We start from the raw sequence: 27,430 nt of genomic DNA on the forward strand, positions 1-27,430 counted from the left end.
TTGATTTTGGCCATATTTATACTTGTCTTAACCAATAACTACATTTATAAACTTGTTTTAAGGAAATCAATGCTAGCACTGCATGCAATAATCCTATATCTATCAGTCATCAAATTGCAAAATATGAGAGTACAAGGATAAAGGCTGTGGATTTTCTATAAAAATCTTGATTTATTTGCCACAAAGTCCTCTTTTTCTATTAAATGCAATGGAACAGTAAAAAATAATGCTTTGCATCAAGTTTCCCCTTGAAATATGTACAAAATGGCCTATCTCTATTATTCATTATATCTGTAGTTTTGATACAATTGAAGTTTGAAAAGTTCGTACAAAAATGGCTACAGAAGGGTACATAAACCTTAAACGTGTTGTAGTCAATTTCTTACTCCGACGACGGACTTGAGAACTGTTCAAATTAAGGTTCATGTGCGAATCTCATTCCCATTTTGACGGTATATATTTATAAACGAACTTTTTAGATATAAACATTCAGCCGTTTAGAGTCATAATTGTTTAAGAGAAAAACCATAAATCTATGCAAATGTGAAGGTTAATTCCTGGGGTTTAAAATTGATAGATAAAAACGTGCAAGGACTTGTTTTCAAAGAATATGGACAGTTTGTTTCCTGGTTTCTGTGAATATAACTGACGTAAAGTCTTATTGGATTCTGAGAATTGAAAAAAATTAAGGCACGCACTCCAAATAATTGTTAAAAGAGATCTCGTTTAGTAAATCCATAAGTTTAAGTTTTTTTTTACAAAATAAGAGCTCTATTTATTTTTCACTGAGTTCCAAACAAATCGAATTCTTAATTAAACAATAGATATTGATATTATCGAAAAATTTTTTATTTTAAGTCATTTCGAATAATAACAATAATAATAAATCTTTATTTTCATAGAAAAACCCAACAAATCAAAATTATTGTTACATGCAAAACTATACATAGATATAAGAAAATGTGGTATGAGTGCTAATGAGACAACTCTTCATTCAAGACATAATTTGTAAAACTTAACCAGTATAGGTCAAAGTACGGTCTTCAACACGAAGCCTAGGCTCACACCGAACATACCAATATCAATGCAAAATAAATTACAAATTGTACATGAATGTATAGAGTCTGAAAGTTGTTACAACCAATTTGTACTTGAATGTCAAAGAGTAAACAATTAAACAATTCAAAGGAGTAGGTTCAGTAAGACCCCTTTTTGGCCCCAAAATATAGCAGTTTTACAAAATTGTTAAAATGTAAACCTTTAGTTATTTATTGGACAGTAGAATGCTTCTGCTACATAAATATGGGCTGTTTTTGACAATACAATGCACATATATCCGGTACTGGCACCATTAAGTCATGCTAAATTACTGAAATCCTCATAATTCTAGCATTTTAGTTAAATTTTAGACGGTTTTCGTGTAAAACGAAAGTGGCCGCATTCGTGTTCATCCTTAATATTGAAATGTAAGTTGTATTTTATGATAATACATAACATATATAAAGGTTATTTACTCTGCAATATGAATACTGGTATCTTTTGCCCTAAAATGCTTAACAGAATGCATTAACATTTTGCGACATTTCTCATCACGGCTTTGTAGTGGTTGTCTAAATCTTTGGTTAATCTTAGGAAACAACAGACGTTAGATTTACTCATGGGGTATTTTTTTCGGAATGTCTTGATAAAACTATTCAAAGATACTAGGCTTATGATTTTGTATGCCAGACGCGCGTTTCGTATTCATAAGACTCACCGATGACGCTCGAATCAAAACATTTGGAAAGCCAGATCAAATACAAAGTTAAAGAGCAGGCTTATATAACTCTGCCTAGGAACCTTTATGTTTCTATTTGTTTATAGTCAGATTTATGTATGTGTACTTCTGCATTTATATAGATATAAATCATATCAAAATTTTATCTTTTAAACGATGTTTCATGACAACGCCCCTTTAAATGAATCTAAAATCTCAAAGCAAGTCTTGGTGACAGGAGCTCAATATATTCTAATCTTCGGAATTTAAAATTGTTATTACCTCAGTAGATAATTGGAAAGAAAAAGTAGAATGGTTTTAAATGGCGCTGATATGAATAAACAAACAATTGTCAATATTTGCCGAGCCAGTTAGATTTTAATTTATCTTAATTTTTTTGGTAAAAGCTTAATATCCTTCACTCACGCCTAGATTATTTCACTAAAGGTGAAATTTTGATTAGTCTGGATAATCTTCTCATTTAATTTTTCTTTATGTACACATATTAGCATGGTGAAATTCCTAGTCTGATACCAACCACAGAAGCTGCCGCTCGTCTATAAATTTCCTTATGATATGCAAATTCCTCCGATGAAGAGAAAATATTGACGGAAGATCATTTATCATATAAAAATTATTAATAGGTTTGACTTGAAACAAAGATCCTTGACATGTACATGTATGTTAATCTTTTTATCCTAAGGTGTCCTTCTGAAGGTGACGACTTATCATCGTGTTGACATTCTAACCATACAAGTGTTATAACTAATTTACATTTGTAGTACTATTTTTTATTAATGTAGATTAAATGCAAATAAACTAAAGCTTAAGGAACATTACATGCATGTGACAGACCTGGTGAAGCATACTTCAGTGTATGCTTGGCAATCTTACTACATCATGATATCTTATTTTTATTCGGGACTCCATAAAATTGACAAAGACTAGATTTTTACTCATTATAGTATTGTCAGTTAACAAAATGTGACGCCAAAAAGTCAGGAGCCTGTAATTTAGTGGTTGTCGTTTGTTTATGTGTTACATATTTGTTTTTCGTTCATTTTTTTACATAAATAAGGCCGTTAGTTTTCTCGTTTGAATTGTTTTACATTGTCTTATCGGGGCCTTTTATAGCTGACTATGCGGTATGGGCTTTGCTCATTGTTGAAGGCCGTACGGTGACCTATAGTTGTTAATGTCTGTGTCATTTTGGTCTTTTGTGGCTAGTTGTCTCATTGGCAATCATACCAAATCTTCTTTTTTATAATAGCAAGTCTTCTCCATACTTTTTAAAGTCCTTCCATACAGTAAATAACATATGGCACAATAATTCAACACAACTAGCTTTGCATATATTCCGGTTTATATGATCCGTTCATCCTATTTTGACTCTTAAAATTTAAGAGTTTATCTGAAATTGAGGGTAAATTATATGGACTTCCAATTACCGTTTCGATCCCTAACATCACTGAAGAGACATATATTATCGAGATCTAGATCTGGTGTACAAAAAAAAATATTGACACCTTGTGTTTGTGGCATAACATGTTGGCCACAAGTTTATTTGGTTTTCTGTTTAGTATTAAATTTATATTAAAGATCCATTTTGTTACATCTTGTGATCAATTTTATTTGGCAATCGCCAATGGCAGTCAGCAGGTTTTAATCGTTTGTTCTTGTAACTATATACAGTCAGGATTCTACTTCGTCAAAATTATCTCTCCATTACGCCCATTCATTTTCACAATCGTTACATATGTTAAATGGAAGCCATTGTAGGGATTACGCGCTGCCAATTTTGCTCTTGAAAACCGATAAATTTATCCACATAGCACCATTACGATCCTTAAATGTCAGTTGTATTTTAAAAGACAATTGTATATACCAGCCAATGAGCATCAGTTAATGATCTTGTCTACATTGGTTCAACTTAAAACTATTGTCTGATCGGTTGTCAGGTGGAATTTTCGAAAATTCATAAACATTTAAAAAAAATTCTAATTAATTATTTCGTGGAAGGGCAGACTAGATTTTTTTAAGTGGTTGAAGACTATAAACCCTAGTTATCACACTCAAATCCCCCTCCCCGAAGATATGCATTTTCATCATCCAACTTGAACAGTTGAAAGACTGTAAGTAAAAAAATAGCTATTCGAACACACCTACTCTGTTTTTGTGATTCATTAGATAGGTATGTCACTTGACCCATATATTTCATCTTTTAGTACTGTGATTTTTTATGTTATAAAGTCAACCTGTATCTTTGATATATAAAAATGATATAATCTGAAGCGAGATGATGTATCCAATATGCTTGCTTTGTACGACTTCAAGATAAAATATTCAACTCAAACATGCCCTAACATAAAAAGGTGCACTCGTTTTTCACTTTTCGATATAATTGTTACCCATTTTTTTGGAATTTTTCTTGAGTCACATTATGGAAGGGCAGACACGAAACTACTAGATTGATATGTTCTCAGTTCGAGGTATTTTTTTTTTAAATCGGAGGTTATGCATTTTCTTCATCCAACTTGATAGATACCCATGTCGTCGACTTGATATGTAATAGATCATAAATTAAAAACTTATGCAAATGGTGTTTTAAAATAAAACACTTCGTTATTGAGAAGAAAATTGTCATTTTATTTGTTTCTATTAACTTTTAAAATTTTTGTTACTAAAGAAAACATTACAGTAAGCATTTATCGCTTCTCTTACAAAGAGCTTCGATTCTTTTGTTCTATTAAAAAAAAAAAAGTAAAATCACAAAAAATACTGAACTTAGAGGAAAATCAATTCGGAAAGTCCATAATCACATGGCAAAATCAAACAACAAAACGCATCAAAAACGAATGGACAAGAACTGTCATATTCCTGACTTGGTACAGGCATTTTCAAATGTAGAAAATGGTGGATTAAACTTGGTTCTATAGCGCTAACCCTCTCACTTTAATGACAGTCTCATCAAATTCCGACATATTTTCATTGATGCGTTAAATAAACAGACATGTACAATAAATATAATAGTCAAAATATGGGTACATCAGTCATCGTCATCACATAACAATTTTAAAAGGAACAATCTAACAAAACACAAAAACATCTACTATCTACGAACACATTCATTGATTTGAGTGTCTGACGTCAGAAAATTGTATACGTCACATAAATTTGTCGTTCAATGTGCATAAAAACAATTTTAAAATTTACCTTGGCAATGTTAGCATACAGGGTTAAAAAATCAAAAGTATGTAAGAATAAATTTCAGAAATACACCGAGATTTTAACTAGTCCAAAAGTTATATATAGAATTTATAAGAATCCAAAAATAGTTAATTCCACTACGCGATTGAATGATTTTGACGTTTGTGGTTCAACGTATATTGTAATTCATAATAGAAATATATCATAATGACATATTATAGAACAATATCATTCTGACGGGATCTTTTAAGGTACAGAGTTACGTTATAAGAACAAACGAAATACAAAAAGTCGCATGTACAAAACAAACCACCAAAAAATGAAAGCCAATACAAACACATTGACGAGATGTATAAGTTAAGTACCGAGCCACGTGAAACGAATATTACATAAAACCATTCAACAGTAAAATTAATATTAATAATAGAACAAAGACAAATGAAAGAACTATAAAACACGTTGTTAAGATGATAAACAACATCAGTACGCAGAATCTATACATCAAGACCATCGTGTATAATTTGAGAAGTTGATACGGAATATTTATCAACAAGGTCTTGGTACCTTCCGATGAACTTTTTTTTAGAAAAAGGACGAGACGTTCTTTGACATACCCCTGGTTCATCAACTTTCTACTCAGACACTGATGACGTTTTACAAAGTCTGAGTAGGAGCTGCAAGTTCTTGAATATCGAATAAGTTGGGAAATATATATCGCATATGCAGGTGAAGTTGGTATATTGCTACTAAGGTGGGGGGAATTTATAATTTCAAAATTAAAATCGTCTCGTTTGTCATAGATTCTGGTACTGAGATGACTGTGTCAGTCAAATTCGAGATATAAGTCTAAAAATGAGGCGGAGGAAGCCGTGTCTGTTGTTTCTTTAATCTCTAGTTCTGGGGGATATATTAATGGAACCCAATCAGAAAAGTTCGACCGGGTTTCCGACTGTATAAGCGCGAGTTATATCAGTATACAGAATTTTATTCCCTTCCGACTTATTCTAATGTGTTTCTAGTTGGATTTAATTGCCCCCCCCCCCCCCCCCCACCAAAAAAAAACCCCACCCCCATTTGTTTCGAAACTAAAATATTAGAGTAATTCACAGTAAATTCTATATTTAATAACAAGAGTGCACACGCTAAAATGTCTCCCCTTTGCTGATGATTGATTTTATGTTGATAGTCCCAAATAAAGCTTTACTATAGAATGAAATTCAAAACAGTGTAGCTGTGGCTATTGATTGACACATTAAAATCATCCATTGACTGGGACAATTTAGGTGAACGTTTGTATGTAACGACCAATGTTTACTATGTACTTTTTAAAGACACTTAAACTATGGGGTCACCAAAGGTTCTCAACACCTAAATAAAGTAATTCGAAAAATTAATCAGAAATAACACGATATTTTGATTTATATCAATTATATAAATCAAAACACAAAGGTTATTCCTGATTAATTTTTCGAATTATTTTATAATTAAAGGCGTTAAGAAACCTTTGGTGATCCCACAGTTTAAATGTCTATCGTAGGTACGTCGTGAACAGTGGTCGTTACAGACAAACGTTCACGTAAATTGTCCCAGTCAATGGATGATTTTAATGTGTCAATCAATGGCCACAGCTACACTGTTTTGAATTTCATTCTAATTACTAGTATCACATAAACTTAATATGATGCAAGAAAAGCATATAGTTTATAAGAAACAAATTTAATCAGGAAAACTTAAGATTGACCAATGAACCATGAAAATGAGGCCATGGTAAGATTATCATTGCATGACTTGCATGTACATCATTAAATATTTTCATACAAATACGACAGACGGAAATTTCATAAAATAAGGTATCTAGTTACAAAGTTTAAGGAACCCTGGTTTTCTACAATCTGAAATACTCAGCTTTTAGAAGTTTGGTAACGCATCCGTCATCGCTGGCTCGACAAAAAACAAGTATTATCATATAAAACCAGAGATAACAATTAACCCTTGGTTGGATTTTTTTGTTAAGTAAATGAAAGCAGTACTAGCTATATTTTAAAATTCAAGACAAGTTTACTTGAGGATCATTAATGATGGAAGAAAACAGTATGCAGATAACATTTTGCAAGCTGATAAACATAAGCATCACCGTCTTAATTTTGAATTACCTTCAATAAGTTTTCAGTGAAAATCTGAGGTGAAAGTAATTTAGTAATTATTGTTAGTTATATAGAAAAACAGGCGTCCTTTACTGAAGTATTATGATTGTTTTTCTTTGATGTTATTTGCAGTATGTAAGTTGCCGCTAACAGCAAAAACAACGCCAACTTCAAATTCTCAAGGTAAGATAACTTAAAGATTAGCTGCAGTGTCAGACCCCTTTTATTTTTTCTAAACGAAAAATGAATACATCGAATAGAATAGAAAGAACCTCGAAAAATCTAGAAAACATGAGATTTTGATAATTTACGTTACATTGGTACAGCAAACTCAAATTTGGATCTCTTGACTTTATAGATAAAACTTGCTCTCTTTGAATTTGAGACTGACCCTCAGTAATTAGTATCATAAGATTTATAATTATCAGTTGTCTTAAATTACAAGCCGTCTGTCCTCGTAGAAAAACATATGCTTCACATAAAATGGCTTTTAGATATCAAATTGAATGCTCCAAGTTGCAATATCACAATCCCTTATTTATGAATTCAATCATTCATCTTATTTCGCTGTAATTTGTTTTGCAATTGTTAATGATTAAATTAATAATTTCCCTCCGTCTTCTACATGTAATTGTATCTCTGGTCATTTATAAGCTGTCAACAATGGTGAATGGTGTGGACAACAAGGTCAGGCGAACTGGGTAGAATTTGATTTCGGAACACATGTAGGGATCAGAGAAGTAGTGATTGGAAAACCAGCCAATTCTATGCAAGGCTATGTAACGGACTTCAATATCCAGTTCGTTGGAACACAGAGTCAGACTCTACAAAACTACGGGAGTGATCCTAATAAAGCAACAGTGAGTTCAATTGTATATATATATATATATGACATATCAGCACATTTTTAGAATTCTGTGCTTCATGCAAAATGTACTTCGGTCAACGCCTTTACACCCCAATGAAGTTACAAAAAGAAGCATTCAATTCATACTCTAAAATATCGTAAAAAAATTCAATGTTATTTTTACTTTACATAAGTTCTTTAATAATTCAAAAGTATGTTAAGAGCCAACCGAAATTTTAATAAACAGCTTTCAATATAGGATTTTTAATTTCAGAAGGTGTGCCCCTCACAATATGTCCACTACGAAACGAAGTCATTAAAATTTGCCAATAAACAGTTTTATAAAATCAATGTAATTTTTGTTTGCAAGAGATATACACATTAGGGTCTTACAAAAGAAGGGATGCTTTTATAACGGCAATTAAATTGTTGGTAAGAAAAATTGAGCACATCAAATGGACCAGAGTGATACCGTATTTTTGTTAATGTCTACTACGAAACGAGTCAAATCTCCTTCAGTATCTGGTTTTAAAATTATGAAAAAAATATCAGTGTACAGCTTAATAAATGCTTTGATGAATACAATCAGTCTTGTTACTATTGCAATATAGGGATTGTGGGGAAAAAACCAACATGCGAATATATCCCCTACGAAACGGTCCCCTACGAAACAAGTATGGGAGAAAAACGTTTCGTAGTGGACACTACCACTACCATGCAGTCTTTTTTAATCTTTTTTCAATTATATTCGTGCAAAACAAATAACAAGGGTTAGTTTCATGTAATTTTTATTATGTTTTTATTAACATATAATAGGGTTGATGTCAACTACGAAACGTTTTGTCCACTTCGAAACGCATCAAAATGTCCACTACGTAACATGAGTTGTACCTTCATATGTGAAGTACTGTCTAATCTCTATCGATAAAAATGGTTTTCCAATTCCGAAAAAAATGAGATTTTTCTAGTATTTAAAGTAAATTTACAAACTGGAATGTCTATAGGAAACATTTAAAATTGCAAAAAATATGTGTGTTTAGAAGAAGTTTCGTTTTTGTCCCCTACGAAACAGTACATAAATTATGAAAATAATATCATTTTAAAGAATATTTAAGATTGCACTTTTTGTTTACAAACAGGTCTATAATAGAGGTATTCAAAATAACTCTTGAAATTAAATTTTAGACAAGTTGATTTTCCATTTTTTTTTAGTACTGAAAGTTACGCTTTTATCGAAAACGCCCATATATATACGTTAACAAGGATAATTTAACAACGAACATCGAATTGCTTTTCCCTATCTCGGATCTCCCCTAGCTGTGTCGTTGGTTTGAACGTCGATGAAAAAATATTACTTTTTTTAAACTACTTATGATTCATTTAAGCATACGGACCCTACCGAAACAATAACACGTTACAGATTAGTCGAGGGAAAAACTACGGATAAGGACGGGACCGGGGGACGGGAACACATCAAGTTGATATAGTTGAAAATAAGTATCCAAGAAAATTTACTAAAATAAAAGAATTAAGGTTCATGTGGACCCTATGGCTAAAATGGCCGTATTTTCACCTCAAAATTTTCTCTGTGTACAGGCAAACCTGTGCATCTGGAAAAGTTTTAAGGCATAGCATGCCCTAGATAAATGAATTTTAAATATGTTTTATATTTTAGAAAAATAAAAACTTACCAGGATTTTGCCATGCACTTTTTTTCATTCCTCCAGAAGGTGCCAAAATAAACTAAGTGGGGAAACAGGTTTGAGAACTTCCCCACAGGTAAAAATAAAAGTGAGCATTTTTAATTGACATGGACATTAGATGGACAATAGATACCTGACAATAATTGGTTTTTTAAACTGTGTACCTGAGTGGAACATATCAAGGTTAACTCAACTGTTTGTTAATTTTACCATCCTCTGCAAAGACGAAAAAAAGTGTACGGCAAAATCCAGTTAAGTTATGAATTTTCTAAATCAAACAATGCATTTGAATTCTATTTATCTAGGGCATGCTATGCCTTAAAACTTTTCCAGATGCACAGGTTTGCCTGTACTCAGAGAAAATTTTGAGGTGAAAATACGGCCATTTTGACCATAGGGTCCACATGAACCTTAAACAAAAAAGATGGGGATGCATGCTGCTCCATTTTAAGCCTGAGCACAACTGGAGACATGTCTGTATGTCTCGATCTGGCTTCTGATTTGATGTGCATACATTACATGTACATGTGCTGATTCAGAGCCTTACTTGAGCAAATTTATTCCATTTATCAACAATTGCCCCTCTTAAATCACCCAGATTTTGCAAAGGTGGATCTTTGCGTTTGAGATTTCTGCCAATGGCATTCCAGACATGTTCAATAGGGTTCATGTCTGGAGATATGGAAGGCAAAAGGATAGTGTCAATAGCTTCTTGCTCTTTGTACTTTGTTACAATCCTTGCCCCGTGTGGTCTTGCATTGTCTAGCACCAAATTCCTGTATGTCTGTCTGTTTATGTTACCCAGCAAAATATGCATACACCTGGGGCGTAGCTGGGTCCCTTTGAAGTGCACGCCAACCAGAGGGGGATGCAACAAAAACGTCCATGGCCTTGTCTAAATTGACCTCAAAATCACGGTGGAACCCAAAGCCGATAATCTGTCATTTCTTATTGTGGAACGGATGTACGTTTTCAAACGTTTCAGTACGCTAAACGACCTTTCAGCTGTACCACTAACAAAGGGCATTGTTAGGAGAACACACAGTATTGGTCATTAGTTATTTGTTCGATCACACACGGAAGAAGATATTGTGCATGAAAAAGGTTTTCTGAATTTAGAAGTCGAGAATCAAGTTCTGTGATCATATGATCCAGAAACGGATAGTAGAGAGAAATTCGCCAGTAATCCTTGGGTGTTTCGGCTGGATGATTAGTTCTCGAGGTTTGTCTTCCACACCACTTAGGATCATTCTCAACTATACCAAAAAGCTCTGCTATATCTAGAGTGGTTTGATAAAGCTCGTTCCAAACATTATCATCATTTTGCTCGGAACGCAACATTTCAGTAACAGACTAGTACTGCGGAACTTGATGAAGTCTTGAAAGGCTATTTTATTTGATTTTTAATGCGTTGACGCCTTAATATTTCGACAGGAAGGTGTCAAAACAGAACAATATGAAGTAGCCCTTCAAAACAATAATTTAAAGAGGGAATTCAGATTTGTATTTACCGTTATCGTAATTTACATATAAAAGAGGGGCGAAAGATACCAAAGGGACAGTCAAACTCGTATAAAGTTTACTGTAATTCATTAAATTGTTCAGGGTCGGAACCAAAGTTGAGAGATAAAAATGGAACAAAAGTCAATTGGTCATTTTTTTTGCCACAATAATGTACGAAATTTACAACCCTTATCTAAACAAAAACGTGGGTTTACAACCCCTGCAGCCCTGTTAGTTCAACGACGCGCATTATATATTTTTTTAATTGAAATGGAGTTAATATACCTTGTCGGAAATTTGAAAGTGTGGACATCTTTCCATTTGTCCGGCAAAAGTTGTAACTTTACATCTTTTCCTAAGGATTTCGAATCTTTCAACAAAGAAATATCTGGATAAGATGGTCCCAGATTTTTTTGTACTGGCTTTGACATTACACTGATGTGGCACTTAAGCTAAGTTCAATCATCGTCAATTTTTGACGTTTCAGGGGTCTAAATTGTCCTGATTTGTTGCTGGGTGTGTTTCTGCATGACTATCACTGTTGGTAGGCGTTTTTGTGATAGAAAAAAATGTCTAACGTTTGCCCTTTAGGCTTGTCACACTTTGAACTGTTCATGTTTTATATGCTGCTTTTAATGTCGAGTACCAGAAGAAAATTCTCGCAAATAAATTAAAAACGATTTCGGTCAGGGTTGATTTTACAGACGGAAATATTATTGTGACGTTATTAAAATAGTTTTACTGTATCGTTTTCTACTTTGCTTGGTTAAGTTAGATTTAATATTTTTTACTCGTTTGTATCTTTATTTTATTTTTCGGCGTAAATTATTTTTTTATACCCCGCGATGTGCACGCCATGGCGTGACAGCGTATATGGAGCTATGCTCCAGTACACAGCATAGGGGAATCCCCATATTGTAACACCACCAGCAATGAATGCAGTCGTTGGGCAAATGTTGTTTTTGGTCATGGGCAGTTTTATTCTTGCCAAACCCGTATTCTGCTGTCTATTGGTTGTAACAGAAACAGACTCTCATTTAACCAATGAACATTTTGTCAGCTTCTCATGTTCCAGCATAGTCTGGGTAGATGGTCATAAGCCCATTGAAACCTGATTTAAGTACCTGGCTGTTAGGGCAGGTCTCTTGACAACGCAAAGCGCTCTTGTGTACATGTAGCCTCCATGAAGTCAACGAACCAATGTTCGTACACTCACACGACCACCAGGAGGCCAGTGGTGTCTAAGCTGTGGGGCAGGAGTAAATGGGTTGGCTTTAGCACGACCAATTAGCAGTCTGTTATCAGGATAGGTAGCTAAACAGGGTCTTCCAGACTATCATTTACAGTTCCTATGTCAACATGACATTGTAAAAATCTGACAATGACGGTGTGATTAACATTGAAATGGTTACCTATGCTTCTAGTGCTCCTACCGGCATTTGACATGTCAATTGCTTGTCAACGTTCAGCCACAGATAACTTACACCCTTGCCATATTTCACAGTGAGTTGGTGAAGGTCAAATTTCACCTGTACATGGTACAGTATGGTACAGTACAGTATGAAGATGATTGAAAAGGCATCGAAATAGTGTATTTGTAAAAGTACAGATGACCTTTAAAAACAGTTGCTTGGCATGTTTATCATCTAAAGTAAATTGGTCGTATATATTTATATAATTTTCTTTGTGTATGGTATCTAAACAATTCATAACACCAATCATATATTTTCGCAACAGTTAAAAAAATATTGCCAGTTATATTTAGGTGGTGCTTAATTTTGGCGGACTGTATATAATAATATTTTGCATTATATGTTTCTGGCTGATCTGACCATTTAAAAAAAAAAAAGGGTTTCCATCCTAAGCCCCTTTCAAATGCATTGATTGTTACTAAAGTGGGGGAGATGTGAGCATGCACAAACATGTTTAACTTCACCACATTCTGTATCTACCTGGCCATTTCAGGAGCTTGTAATCAGTAGTTATCATGAGATGCTCGAGTGGGGGGGTGGGGGGGGGCTACTTCAATACTTAACTGATAGGGGATGCTGCTGGGGTTCTGTTTCCCCACCCTTTTCATATAATTGAGATTTTAAAAAAAATGTACACCTTTTCATATATTTTCATATTGCATAGGTAAATGTAACCGTTCTCAATATTGTTTGGGTTTCATGTGGTGTGTAATGGTCTTTAATGTAAGAGTGGAATACCAAAGTGCCAAAAGAGAAAAAAATAATTAATAAAAACATAAAAAAATATGGTATTTTCGAAAATATTTGAATAAGCTCTTGCTGTGATATAGTCTTTTTGCGCTAAGGTGGCGTAAAGCAAACACCAATCAATCAATCAATAATTTTGGGTTTGTTTTACATTTTAAATGTTAGAGCCTTTTAGCTTACTGTACTAATGGATTGTCATCATAGCTGTCAGAAAGCTGTACAATGAGATGCTTATATCTACATTATTTGGTCTCTTGCAGAAAGTTCTCTTTATTATTTATATTAAAGCTATATATTGTGCATTTTTTATAGGTAATCAAAACAGGACTAAATGACCAAGTTGGCAGTTCAACAATATCATTAACTGGTGTTGCTGTTTCAAAGTTTAGAATTAACATTGTAAACTACAGTAAACAACCATGTCTCAAAATAGACCTACATGGATGCACTAATTCTGAAGGTAAGTATTCATTATATACTTATATGGAGATAAAAAAAAATTCAGATCAAAAGGTCATTCTTTCGATGAATCAACCCGGACAATATATACCATGTTTCAATGAAATATGCTTCAAGGTATAAAACAATGACCTGCCTGAGGTAATTTTTCCTTGATAAAAATGCAAACTATAATTTACTTCAACATTTAATTAGTTTGACATTTTGTTGTTGCCAATTGGGGAATAAGTTTAACACAGAGATGGCTCCTATCTCAATGATGTATAAAATACATTTAGAAAATTTTGAATCCCTGAAATTTTGATTCAACACATATTACTAGTTGTATATCATAAATTACCTAATCTTTGTAGAGTTATGTCCTCCAGGATGCCAGAATGGAGGAGCATGTGTTTATGAAGAGACATGTGCCTGTGCCAGAGGTTTTGAAGGACATTCATGTGAGAAAGCCAGTAAGTTTTGTTTGCACTTTGTATTAGATTAACCACTCTATTTCCCTTAAATTTTATGAATAAGAATTTACATGCTTGAGTATAAGACGATTTACACTGTCGTTTTGTATATTATAAGATCACGACTATTTTGTGATTGGTTAAATTTGGAATATTTTTGTTAGCTACTTCATTTGTTAGAAAGAGCCCATGGTAATATGTATCTGAAAGTAGCACATTTTTTTCTGAAAACTGTCTTGGAACGAACAATTTCTGTAATAATAGTCACCTAGACTTTATAAATCACTCTCTGTCTCATTTTATTTATTACTCAGAAATCATTGATGATTATTTTAAAGTTATATTTTACAACTACTGTGGATTTATTATATTCATGGATACAATTTTTGTGGGTCTCATGGGCTACAGGTGAACCACGAATTCAAATGTTCAATCAATAACATATTTTCAATAGGCTTTGTAGATCTTTGTATACAGAGATGGGCAAAATCACTAAATCAGATATCCACGAAAATGCAAGTTTTAAGTATTGAATCTACGAAAATTGATACCCATGAAAATAAATGAATATGTATATTAATCCAACATGGCCATACTGTCTTCTTTATGACAAGATGGTGTTAACGGCATTATCAGCATAGTAATCAATCGAATGATTTCTTTTCAGTTTCCCACAGTGGAGGTAAATATTTTTTTAAGATTTGAAATCATGAATTTATGTCAGATTAATCATGTACTATAATTACTGGTAATTACATTTTGTGAAAAGAAATGAAGCTGAAATTTGCCAAAGTCATTGACAAAGCAAAAATCAATAAAAAGTAGTGTTGCACAGTGGCTTTTGGCACTGACCCATACACAAGGATACGTTTTAAGTATCATGAACTTTTAAGAATGGTTTTGAACACAATGAAATAATATCTATCAAGATTTACTGCTGAGTGATAATATTTCTTGGTAGCAATACATAAGGAGGGATAATAATAGGAATCACCCAATATATTGTATTCATATTTATAATATACATGAAGTTTAACAGACCGTATTAACCACAAACATGGTATTTTGATATTGTATATGAATATAAAAAGAAAACAATACTACCATATACATGATAGAGTAAAACCCCAAAAATCAGCTTAAAATTCTTATTTATTTTGAGTTGTGAAGGAAAGCGATTGATAATTTAGTAGAATTGATATATTATATCTATAAAGGTATCATTAGCAAAGTGACACAGCATACTTTCTAAAAAGATTGCTTTAAATCTGGATTATTCCAGTATGCATATAAGTATTGCAAGTAATTAATGTAATTCATTTAAATGTCTTGTGTTGTAAATGCTTTAAGTCTTTTCAAGATACTTATCTGTCAAGATGAACATATTAATTTTCTTGGCATATATTTATTACTGAGATAAGAGATAATACCTTGATTTAAAAAAAAAAATCAATTATTTTTATGATATTGAATTTTAAACCTTGGTTGAATTTATATCAGGTACTTTTATTGTTTGACAAAAATCTTTTCCTGAGGAAGTTTTATTCTGAAGTATAATAATGTCTTAACTACTTTTATTTACAGATATCTACTTTGCATGTCAATTATTAGTTGCTTAAATTTTTGGTTTGAACGTTTTTAGTAAAACACTGAATTTATAAGAATCTTTATCCACAATTTTTTTCAATTATTAAAATTTACTTTAAAGCATGTATGTCTCCACTTGGTATGGCTAATAGCGGAATACCAGACACTGCATTATCTGCGTCCTCCAGTAATCCAGGTCATGGTAAAGAGAAAGCCAGGTATGGTTGTTGTACAGGAACAAATGGTGGAGCATGGTGTCCTGCTATTGGGGATAAAACTCCTTGGTATGAAGTCAGCTTTGATAAACCACAAACAGTATCTGCTATGGACTTCATATACCCATGGTATCCACGAGGAACTGTTGCAACAGAATATATGAAGTCTTTTGAATTACAGTTCTGGTCAGCTCTTGATCCTGTTAAGTCATGGAGGACTTTTGCAAAGGTATACATTTGTGAGAAATTCAGATTATCATTTTCTCAAATTTATGTGTATTAAATATACATTTCAGCATTTAACATTCAATGTGGACCCAGTGGTAACTTGGGTATTAGTAGGTCTATCTGGACCCCCCATTGAGCAGTAAAGTATGACCGTAATAGTATGAGCTGTTTGTTTGGCTGTGTTAAGTTGGATATGCAGATATAAACACACAGCCTCAGCTAGTCAAAATAGAACATTTATTATGATGCTGATATGTATGAAAAAATTGAGTACATTGTAGTATTGGTACAATGCCATGTTGTTTGCAAGCCTTACAATTCTTATGGGGTTCAGTAGTTCCCCTATTGAAAGGCACAATTTGACCTATATCCAAATAACCTAAACGACTAAGGCTGGTTTTATATCTACTCATCCTTGATGATTTGCTTGAAAATATGCTACTACATGTTAAGCAGACTTTAAAACAATCAATTTTTATGCCCCACCTACGATAGTAGAGGGGCATTATGTTTTCTGGTCTGTGCCTCCGTTCGTCCGTGCGTCCGTCCGTCTGTGCGTCCGTCCGTCTGTTCGCTTCAGGTTAAAGTTTTTGGTCAAGGTAGTTTTTGAAGAAGTTGAAGTCCAATCAACTTGAAACTTAGTACACATGTTCCCCATGATATGATCTTTCTAATTTTAATGCCAAATTATAGTTTTGACCCCAATTTCATGGTCCACTGAACATAGAAAATGATAGTGGGAAGTTTAGGTTAAAGTTTTTGATCAAGGTAGTTTTTGAAGAAGTTGAAGTCCAATCAACTTGAAACTTAGTACACATGTTCCCCATGATATGATCTTTCTAATTTTAATGCCAAATTATAGTTTTGACCCCAATTTCATGGTCCACTGAACATAGAAAATGATAGTGTGAAGTTCAGGTTAAAGTTTTTGGTCAAGGTAGTTTTTGATGAAAAAGTTACATCAACTTGAAACTTAGTACACATGTTCCCTATGATATGATCTTTCTAATTATAATTCCAAATTATAATTTTGACCCCAATTTCACGGTCCACTGAACATAGAAAATGATAGTGTGAGTGGGGCATCCGTGTACTATGGACACATTCTTGTTTGCTATCTTTTTCCTTTTGCATTAAAGATAAATGTTTATTTATATTTTATGATAGCAATTTTGTTTGTTGGATATATATTAATGCCAATTTTAATGTATTTTCTATACTTAGTTAAAAACAGTATTCTTTTTTTTCTTCAATTCAAAATGCTTGGATCAAATAACCCTTTCTGGTTGTTTTTTTACAATATTAGCAGCATTATACAATTTGTCCACTTGCTTAAATTTTGCTTTTTCATTTTGTATTTAGGATGTTCCATCAATCTACAATGACACTCTTTACTACACAATCAGTCTACAGCCATCAATTGTAGTTAATGCCATACGTATCTTACCATTGTCATACAAGAAGGAACCTTGCATTAGATTCGAAGTTCTAGGATGTGATCCAAAAGGTATGTAGAATATAAATATTCATAATTATAATCAATAACAATAAAATTAGATTTTTGGGTAAAGAATTGTATGAAATGCAATCAAAACCCTATGGTACTGATTAGATATCTAAATCTCCAAGGGTTTGTCACTACCTTTGACATACACAAAATATAGTGCATTGATCATAACATTCTAATCATCCTATAGATGAACATTTCCAGAAATTTATCAAAGAAATATATAAAAACATTTAATACAAAACACAACACAGAAATCAAAAGACTGGTTAATACCACCCACTCTAAACCTGGGTGAAAACAAGTGCGTCAGAGATTGTCCAGTCAAACTAAGGTTTAACCTCAAACTATTTGCAACAGAATATGTTTTAGTTCTAATCTTTAGCATTAAGCCCCAACTATACACAGAAAAAGTCCCATAATATCTAACTTGAGGAAAACTCAAAATCAGCATTTTTAATTTCCTAGGGAAATTAACATTGCAAAGGGAAGATAACTCTGCAAAAATTAGTCTTTTTGTTTTTGGTTGATTTTTAAAAATTTTATGTAAAGCACGATTCTTTGATGGGGTCCTGGTTATAAGTTTGTAGTTGACTAAATGATATCATCTTCTGCTCATGAAATGTACAAAACCGAAGGGTTATGGGTATTTATAATAATTTTTTGCACATTTTAATCATATAAATTGCATTTGTGGCTTGGTGACCAATTTGAAAAATAATGTGAAGATTTGGTATTGTTTATACCTGTCATTTATATTTGTTCAGCATCTACCTTGTTTAAAGAAACTTTAAACCACAAATAGAAGAATGGATTAGCTGAATTGTTTTTTTTTATCAAATTTGAGATTCTTTACCTTGACATGTTAAAAATTTTAATAAATGGTCAACAAATGAATTATGAAATCTAGGTTATAGCTTGATAAAAGATATCAAAACACCTTTAGAGATGTATGTTATACTCTGAAGACAGCTAAACTATCAAGATGCAATATGTTCTGCTGAAAATAATCTTAACTCCCATGTCAATGCAAATTTCCATAGGAATTTTAAAATCATGATTTTTTAGTCTTCCTCAAGTTATATTTTGTTGGATTTTTTCTGTGAATATTTTAGATATTAAGCTAAAGATTAAAACTTAAAAATCTTCTGTTTTAAGGTTAGGGTCAAATTTATGCTAGATTTACTGGACTAAGAGGGGAGGCATATCTTACTACATTTGTAACACCCATTGGTTTGTTCTCAACAAGTTCAAATTGGGTGATGAATCATTTTTGAAGATGTCACAATCTGAATGAAAGATGTTGTAGAAAAAATAGTTTCAAAATTCTGTTGTTAAAGTATATTTGAACTATCTTGAATGAGTTGTAGGAACATTGATGATTCCTTTATTACTAATTATTAAAATTTAAAAAAAAATGCTCTTAATTCAAGGAAAGTACAAATAGTTTTGTTGAATCAGAATTAAAGCAAGAAGTTGGATGAAGTTCAAAACCAAATAAAGTGTACTATACAAAATAATATATTTCATCTTTGTGTATCACAGGACTTTGTTCAGCTGGTTATTGCCAGAATGGTGGATCTTGCATGGGAGAAAATATATGTCTCTGCACACGAGGTTATTATGGAGCTAGATGTGAACATACAGGTAAAATGCAGGTCAATTGACTTTATGCAAAGGGTGGATGTAAACATGGTATTATGGCAACCAGTGTGAACATAAAGATACTTATAAAATTGAGAATGGAATTGGGGGATATGTCAAATAGACAACCTGACTGAAGAGCAGACAACAACAGAAGGCCACCAAAAGGGTCATTAACACAGAGAGAAAATTCCACACTTGGAGGTGGTTCTCATCTATTCACAAAGAAATACTATGGCTTTGAATAAAAGAAGATGGGAATGGGATAGGGGTTTATTTACTGATGAAACAACATCACAATATATATCAATAGGTCAACTTTAAACCTGAAATAATAAAATCTTCAGCATACATTGTCAAGCTCTAAATTGCTAAAAGCCTAGATTAATTGATTATTCAGTGGAAAATACTACATGCATATTCAGATTGATGATATTATGTTGAAAAGATGCAATTGAATTGAACAGACTATCAAAAATCTATTATCAGTGCTAGATCTCCAAAAGGACAAAAACATCATTAATGACAGTCAATGATGGGGTTCCAAATTTGGGATAGGTAGATGAACATGTGACAGGGTTTATCTAGGTATTTCAGCATTCTGCCCTCCCTTTTCTAAACATGTACAATGGAAAAGATAAATTTTTATGGAATTATGATGCACAAACCTTAAATATGTATTGAAAGAATGTATCTTGTAATTCAGAATTTTATTGGAACTACATGTATTTTGATTTCAAAAATAGAGCATTAGTGAAAATTAGGTTAGATTTTGAAGTCTATCAATTTTCATTTTACCTCGTTTGTATGAATAATTTTGTGTAAACAATAATGTAGAAATCATTTTTTTTTTCAGCCAACCAGTTGTTAACTCTGAATGCTGGATTTCAGACTATTGCACATCAGATCCTGCAGACAACGTCCACTATCAAGTTTACTGTCCATGGGAATCCAACACTGGTTTCCACTTCAACTGGTCACGCTATCCACATAACCAGTAACAGTCAATACCTTGTCATAGATAAAACTGGCTTCACTTCTTGTTTAAGTGATTTGGATAAATGTACAAATGGTTTTACGATTACAACCAATGTTCATTTTACTACGCTAACAGACAACACATACATAATATCCAGTGGTGGGAACTTGCCAAACACAAAAGGAATAGCACTGTACTACCTAAGTGGAAACATACACTTTGTTGTTAGTACATCTACAAAAACATGGCATTTGGTAATACCACACACACTGACTCTTAATGTATGGCACCATCTAGAACTTTCCTGGAATCAAAATCTCGGCTGTGAACTGGTGGACAATGGTAAATTAGTAGGATCTGTAACTCAGCCAGTCCCTCATCAAGCCACAATTGTGAAACAGATAGCCATTGGACATGGGTATACACAGTCAACTACTCATATCTCAATGAAAGTGGAGGGATTTAAAACTGTCGATGCTAACAGAGCTAGTTTAGTTGTAGCAGGAATAGTCACACGTAAGATTAAATATTAAAAGATAATTGAATTTACTAGTAATTAGTATCGATCTTTACTCATATTATGTGTTATGACAAACAAGGAAGTAATATTATTTAAATCTATCTCAACAAACCATTATAATGACCATTTTTCATCAATTGAAATGCTCGACAGTTAAAATGTGTGACAGTCACCTCTCTATCCATAATAAAAGAATAGACAATTAAAACAGTCAATAGATTCCTCATTCTCACCTGTGTGTTTATGTAATGTTATTAGTGTGATTAATTTATGTTTAGAGTTAAGATGATAATTTTTGATGTATTTTAAGCCTTAAATATGGATATTATGGCAAAAGCTGAAAAAAACACAACTTTACAGTTTCATTCCCCCCCCCCCCCCCCCCCCCCCCCCCCCCCCCCCCACAGTTATTAAATTGCACAGTAGTGATAAAAAAATAAATACTGTGACTTAGTAATAAGTCAAACATTTCACAGGTATAACAATGTACATTTTTCAGATTCATATAATCAATGTGGTATTGACTATAGAAAATCAAAATTAGTTACTTAAGTCTTAAGGTCAAGTTTTTTTCATAGAATTTAGATGGCAACCTTTCATTGCAACATTTTTTTTATTCCACAATTTCTTTGCAGCTGCAGTATCAGCAACAACCCATACATCTCCTACACCTACAACTACGGTTACCATGACAACTGAAGAACCAACTACTACAGTAACAACTAACCAAATGACAACAGGTATTTTCACAAGCATATAGTTCTTTGATATTGAATATATCCCATATAGGATATAAAGGCGAAAAGTTTTGCTTGTTTAAATTAACCTTAGATTTCAGCACTTATATCATATCATGTTATCTGTTGAAAAACTTATAACTCATTCTATTATGGTAAATTTAGAACAAACTTAGAATTCATCTTTCATGGTCAGAATGGGCATTGGTGAAAAAGGGAGCCACATTTGATTAAGCACTGAAGGATCTAGTTTCTCTGGGAAGAGTAAGAAAGGCAAATATGTCTTTGCAAATATTATGACAGAAAGGACAAACAGAGAAATTCTATTGATAATGATAGTATACAAAATGGTTTTGGTATAAGAAAAACAAATCCAGGATTCTTACATATAAGTCTTTATCTACAACAGGCGCGTAGCTCCCTATACGCCAACACGCAGTTGCGTGCACATCAATTCGGCATGCCAAAAAAAAAAATGCATAAAATTTAAAGGATACACATACGAGTATTCAAATGATGTAATGTCATTAAATAGCGGCATTTGGTTTCAAAATTAAAGTTTTATTGCAGATGACAAAAATGGACAGTAACTTGAATCTATTACAAGAGATATAATTTGTTATAGTCTTGTAGTTCCGGAGAACATTTTACAGAGTACGCTCGCAAGTTATCTATTTGGAATGCAATGTACCAATCGGCCATTAGATTTATCAGAACCCTTCGATATCGTTAAATATGCCGATGAGATGTGACTACCAAAGCAAATCACCCAGCAAACACGCAAAAATAGTCTTGGAAAGTCTCATTTTATTTTGCGTCCATAGATCACATGATAATTTACGAGTAATATCTTTAATTAATATTCTTTAATATTGTTAAAAGTAGTATAACACTATAAAACGTAGCATTACACCATGAAAAGTCTTTTTCTCGGGATATATCAGTTTGTTTTGGGGATATAATTTTTTCTTTATATTTCTCGGGAAATCGTGGTACCGGAAAACGGTTTGTTTTTCGGGTTTTGGCCATAGGACGGTTAATTGAGAAGCTACATGTACATAGGTACATTATAATATATGGAACTGGAGTCGCGTCTGATATCAGTCAGAAAAATCACTGCTTTGCGCATATCTGCTTCCTCGTGTTGTAGGAAATACATCAAACGAACAAATCGCAGCATTGTTTGAGACATACGAAACTGACTTGTCATGTAATTTTGACAAATTCAATCGGGAGGTCGCTCGATGGCGAACACGCTGGATTACATCTCGCGGGTGCTACCGCAGAGAGATCGTTTGAGTGTACTACGTCTGTTGAAAACATGTGCACGATTAACAACGTGTTAACAACGAACAACAACGGTTTAGAATCGCTAGCATTGCTGCATATTCATCGGGATTTTTGTGTGAATATTGACAAGTAATAAAGAAGTTCGTATCTGCTAAGACCCGAAGGGCAGATTTTTGACAATTTTTTAGTAAATTCCATAACACAAAAATGTGTTGTTTATGTATTCAATTAACCATGCTTTATTCTGTTTAGATGTTCTATCAGTCAGAAGATTTTTGTATAGTTTTGCATTCATGAATTATGTAAAAGTCCCATGTACATGTAGCTTCTCAATGAACCCTCCTATGGCCAAAACCCGAAAAACAAACCATTTTCTGCATAAAAAGGTCCCAAAATTTTTCGGTATATGCTTGCACATCGTTTCATTCTAGCTACGCCCCTGTACAAACTAGAGTGGATGGTCTCACTGCATGCTGTGGTTCTTGTAAACTTAAAACAGTTATAAAAGTTATTGAATAATAAAAAAAAAACTTTAGTTGATGCTCAATACTGTTCATTGCTTGACAATGTGTACTTGTAGTTGTTGAGTACCTTCCAACAATTGTAATTATAAAGAAAAGCAATAACAGCCCTGTTCCCACAACATATTGTATATTTCCTTGTACTGTAAACCAACTTACATTTGCTGATACAATATTTCACAGTTAAACCTTTCTAGCCCATTTTGCAGCTATTTAATTTTGAGATTTTTCAAATTCACTTAATATAGTTAAATGAGGAAAGATACAAATTTTACATATACACAATGATTTTTAATCCTGTTTTTTTTATTCGCCAAAGTTGGAAAATAAATTGCTCACTAAAAATTAGTTGGTAAGAGTATTATTTATTAAATTTTTTTTTCTCTCATGTAAACTATGTTACACATCCTTTGTGTTACTGCTTTACTTTATAAATAAAAAATTGGCAATGATGCTGTTATTTATTTGTATTTTGTGCATGTTCATATTCATATTCATATTCATATTATCATCATTTTCATATTTCATGTTATTTATGGCGAGACATATATTCTAAACCTATTTGCAATGTACAGTTCATTTATAATTAAGTTTTTGTTCATTCATTTAATAAGATGAAATTGCTGAAAAAATTGTGGAATTTTATATCAAATCAGACAACAGACTTTTATGCTTAATTTGACTTTGTGCCACTTAACGTCCAACTTTGAGAAATATGGCCAAAAGACATCATGTGACAGCTACATTTTAACTGCATACCATGAACCAGGTGTCTAATAACTTGATGTATGTATGTATAATATAAGTTAAATAAATAAAAGAGAAATGGTATTAATGTTAGTAAGATGGTATTAATGTTAGTAAGATGGTATTAATGTTAGTAAGATGGTATGAATGTTAGTAAGAAAATGGCATTAAGGAAAAATACAAGATCACTGATACAGATACTTTGGCAGTGGTGGATCTAGAACTTTTCATAAGGGGGACCCTCTCCAGTCATGCTTCAGTGATTCCCTATATAATCAACAAAATTTTTCCCACGAAAGAGGGGGCGGGGAGGGCAGGCCCCCTGGATCTGCCTATGTTTGGGTATATTGAAGTATTGAAGTCACAATGTATAAAAGTAAACAATTATAGGTCAAGTATACCCTTATCTACATCTAAATCATAACTTACAGACATTTGAAAAATTTCAGACATTCATATTTACACATAAGAAGCATAATTTGTATTCACACACTTTGATATGTTCTTTAATAAGATGAAATTGCTGAAAAAATTGTGGAATTTTATATCAAATCAGACAACAGACTTTTATGCTTAATTTGACTTTGTGCCACTTAACGTCCAACTTTGAGAAATATGGCCAAAAGACAGAAACTCTTATCATAAAAAACTGTTACTGTTAATCTAATTTCATAATCTGTATATATTTCTTAGGTTATCTTACCTTTTTTTTTTTAGATCATATATATTGGTACAAATGTATAGAAAATCTTAGTGAAATGTTAATCGCATTCATTTTAAGAAGATAATTTTCTTACTTTTTTTCTCTCAGAGTTTTCTTGTGGAGCTAGAGAAAAGAAATTTGACTTCATGGAGATTAAAGGCAATGTTCTTGTTACACCTGAGTATAACTTTACTGTGTACAAAAATCCAACAATAAGACCAGAAAATAATGGACATGCTGTACTCATCCTAAACACAACAGGTCAATATGTAGAACTACCCAACAAAGGTATAGAATGTATACAAGACATGACTAAGTGTGAGAGTGGATTTACACTTAGTTTGGAAATTAAATGGCTGGATATGAATTCTACCAATAAAAGGTACATTTTCTCCAGTGGTGGTGATAAAGTCAACAATTCTGGCCTTGCTCTCTATCTGTGGCATGGGGAACTCTATTGTGCTGCAAAGAAAGATAAAACTATCTGGACAGCTAAGAGCAAGCTGAATGTGAAAGCTGGAGATTGGCACTCTTACCAAGTATCATGGAACAAGAAAGATGGGTTTGTTGTTTATTTAGATGGTCACATCTTCATGGAACACACTATTCAGCTCCCTAATCCTGCTCAGCCTGGGACATTTCCATTACTTATTGCCACAACTCCAGGTTATAGTGAGACATCATTGATGGAAGTTAGAAACCTGTACACCTGGACTGCTTCCAGGGATGTTTTAATCAACAACACCTGTATTACAGGTATGTATATTTATTTATGGTGTAATGTTACAAAAATTATTTCAGGCAGATGGGGTTTCCAGCAGAATATCTGAATTTAAACATATCCAACCTCCATTCCAACCACTGAAACATGAATGAAAAAAATCAATCTGTTAAGTAAAACATGGAAATGAACTCACCAAGGATATCAGGTCTCAAATTTTGAATGCCAGACACATATTTCACAAACAAAGGAGTAGGTCCAGTAAGGGACGATTTTGGCCTCAAATTTCAAGTTCATCTGACGTTTGATTTTGGACACTTTTTAAACACTTTTAAAAGTGTCTATTTCAAATGATTCAATTAGTTTATGTGAAAGATTTTAACTGATTTAGTCATTAAAAATGCTTCGATTCAAGCTTAACTATGAAAAATCTATCAAAAAAGCCAAAAAATGTCACTTTTCAAACGATTTTTGTCAAAAATGAAAGTGGCCGCATCTGTGTTCATCCTCAACCTTTATATATGTTATTGTTATTAAATAAAACCTACATTTCAATATCAAGAATGAACACAAATGCGGCCACTTTCATTTTAGACAGAAACCGTCTAAACTTTAACTAAAATGCTAAAATTGTGAAGATTTCAGCATGACTTATTAAGGCTAGTACCTGATATATGTGCATTGCATTGTCAAAAAACAGCCCATATTTATGAAGCATTCTACATTCCAATAAATAACTAAAAGTCAACATTTTAACATTTTTGTAAAACTGCTATATTTTGGGCCAAAAAGGGGTCTTACTGAACCTACTCCTTTAAATCATTTGACCACAGATTTTGTAAGTTTTTGCAATAAACAGGCCAATTTTCAAAAAAATGATAGGGTGTTTCATGCTTTGAATAAGTTTGTATGCCTTTTGCTTTTATATCACTTATAAAAATTTAGTACATTGGTATGTGTGCAATTCAATTATCTTGTCTGAACCAGTTACCAAAGGGAGATAATTTAAATATTATTTGTACACTAAGAGCTTAAGAAATAATTATCTCCCCTAGTTGAGTTAGTTGATAATCCATTATTTTCTTCTTCAGAATTTCCAACAGTGCCACCTACAACAACTGGTAAGATTTTATTATAATGAAGCATGGCTTTTTTGTTCTCTCACTGTAAAATATTTTACATCTCTACATTGTAGTTGGCACAAAAGCTAAATTCTACTTCACACTAGATAATCTCGGTTATATATTTACAAGGGAAAATATCAATTATCTGTAATTTGTCAATATGTTTTTAAACAATATAGTTTCTGTTTTCTCCAAAAGCACGAATACAGAGCAAATAAGTCTCAACTATCTCTTTGAAGACATCCTCTTTGTACCTTTCAAGTACTTAATTTTTTTTATGTTTTATCAAATTATAATTCGAAAAGGTGCTGAAAATCTTTATTCAAAGCTTATATTTATCTATCAAATCTTTAGAGAAATAAAAGAATAAGTGACTTATTGAAAATTTAGGTAGAAGTTTAAAGAAAAATGAAAAGAAATTATGTAGCAAGATTGAACTTACTGAACAGATTTCTTTTTAATTTAGTTTGTTAAAACAAGTATATCTAAAATTTGTTTTATTTAAAACGACAACCAGTCACAAAATAATTCACATTGAGAAGTTTAACTATAAAAGTTTAAGGTAGCAACTCTATTTCAAATCAAATTCAAAATAAGATATCTGTTTTTCTGATACA

At 32.6% G+C, this 27,430-nt stretch overlaps 1 protein-coding gene across 3 annotated transcripts in view; it reads left to right on the top strand.

Moving 5' to 3' along the window:
* LOC139519499 (mucin-3B-like) overlaps positions 1 to 27,430 on the top strand; it is a 65,104-nt gene that overhangs the window by 5,980 nt on the left and 31,694 nt on the right. For all 3 annotated transcript variants that reach the window (XM_071311613.1, XM_071311614.1, XM_071311615.1), the window contains exons 3-14: positions 7,240 to 7,290; positions 7,762 to 7,967; positions 13,692 to 13,839; positions 14,192 to 14,290; positions 14,958 to 14,972; positions 15,999 to 16,321; positions 17,683 to 17,827; positions 19,373 to 19,474; positions 20,328 to 20,966; positions 21,606 to 21,710; positions 25,077 to 25,724; positions 26,781 to 26,810. In XM_071311613.1, the coding sequence (XP_071167714.1) occupies positions 7,240 to 7,290; positions 7,762 to 7,967; positions 13,692 to 13,839; positions 14,192 to 14,290; positions 14,958 to 14,972; positions 15,999 to 16,321; positions 17,683 to 17,827; positions 19,373 to 19,474; positions 20,328 to 20,966; positions 21,606 to 21,710; positions 25,077 to 25,724; positions 26,781 to 26,810 (2,511 nt within the window). The remainder of the gene's footprint in view (positions 1 to 7,239; positions 7,291 to 7,761; positions 7,968 to 13,691; positions 13,840 to 14,191; positions 14,291 to 14,957; positions 14,973 to 15,998; positions 16,322 to 17,682; positions 17,828 to 19,372; positions 19,475 to 20,327; positions 20,967 to 21,605; positions 21,711 to 25,076; positions 25,725 to 26,780; positions 26,811 to 27,430) is intronic.

Source organism: Mytilus edulis, chromosome 4, assembly GCF_963676685.1.
Source record: "Mytilus edulis chromosome 4, xbMytEdul2.2, whole genome shotgun sequence".
Taxonomy (NCBI): Eukaryota; Metazoa; Mollusca; class Bivalvia; order Mytilida; family Mytilidae; genus Mytilus; species Mytilus edulis.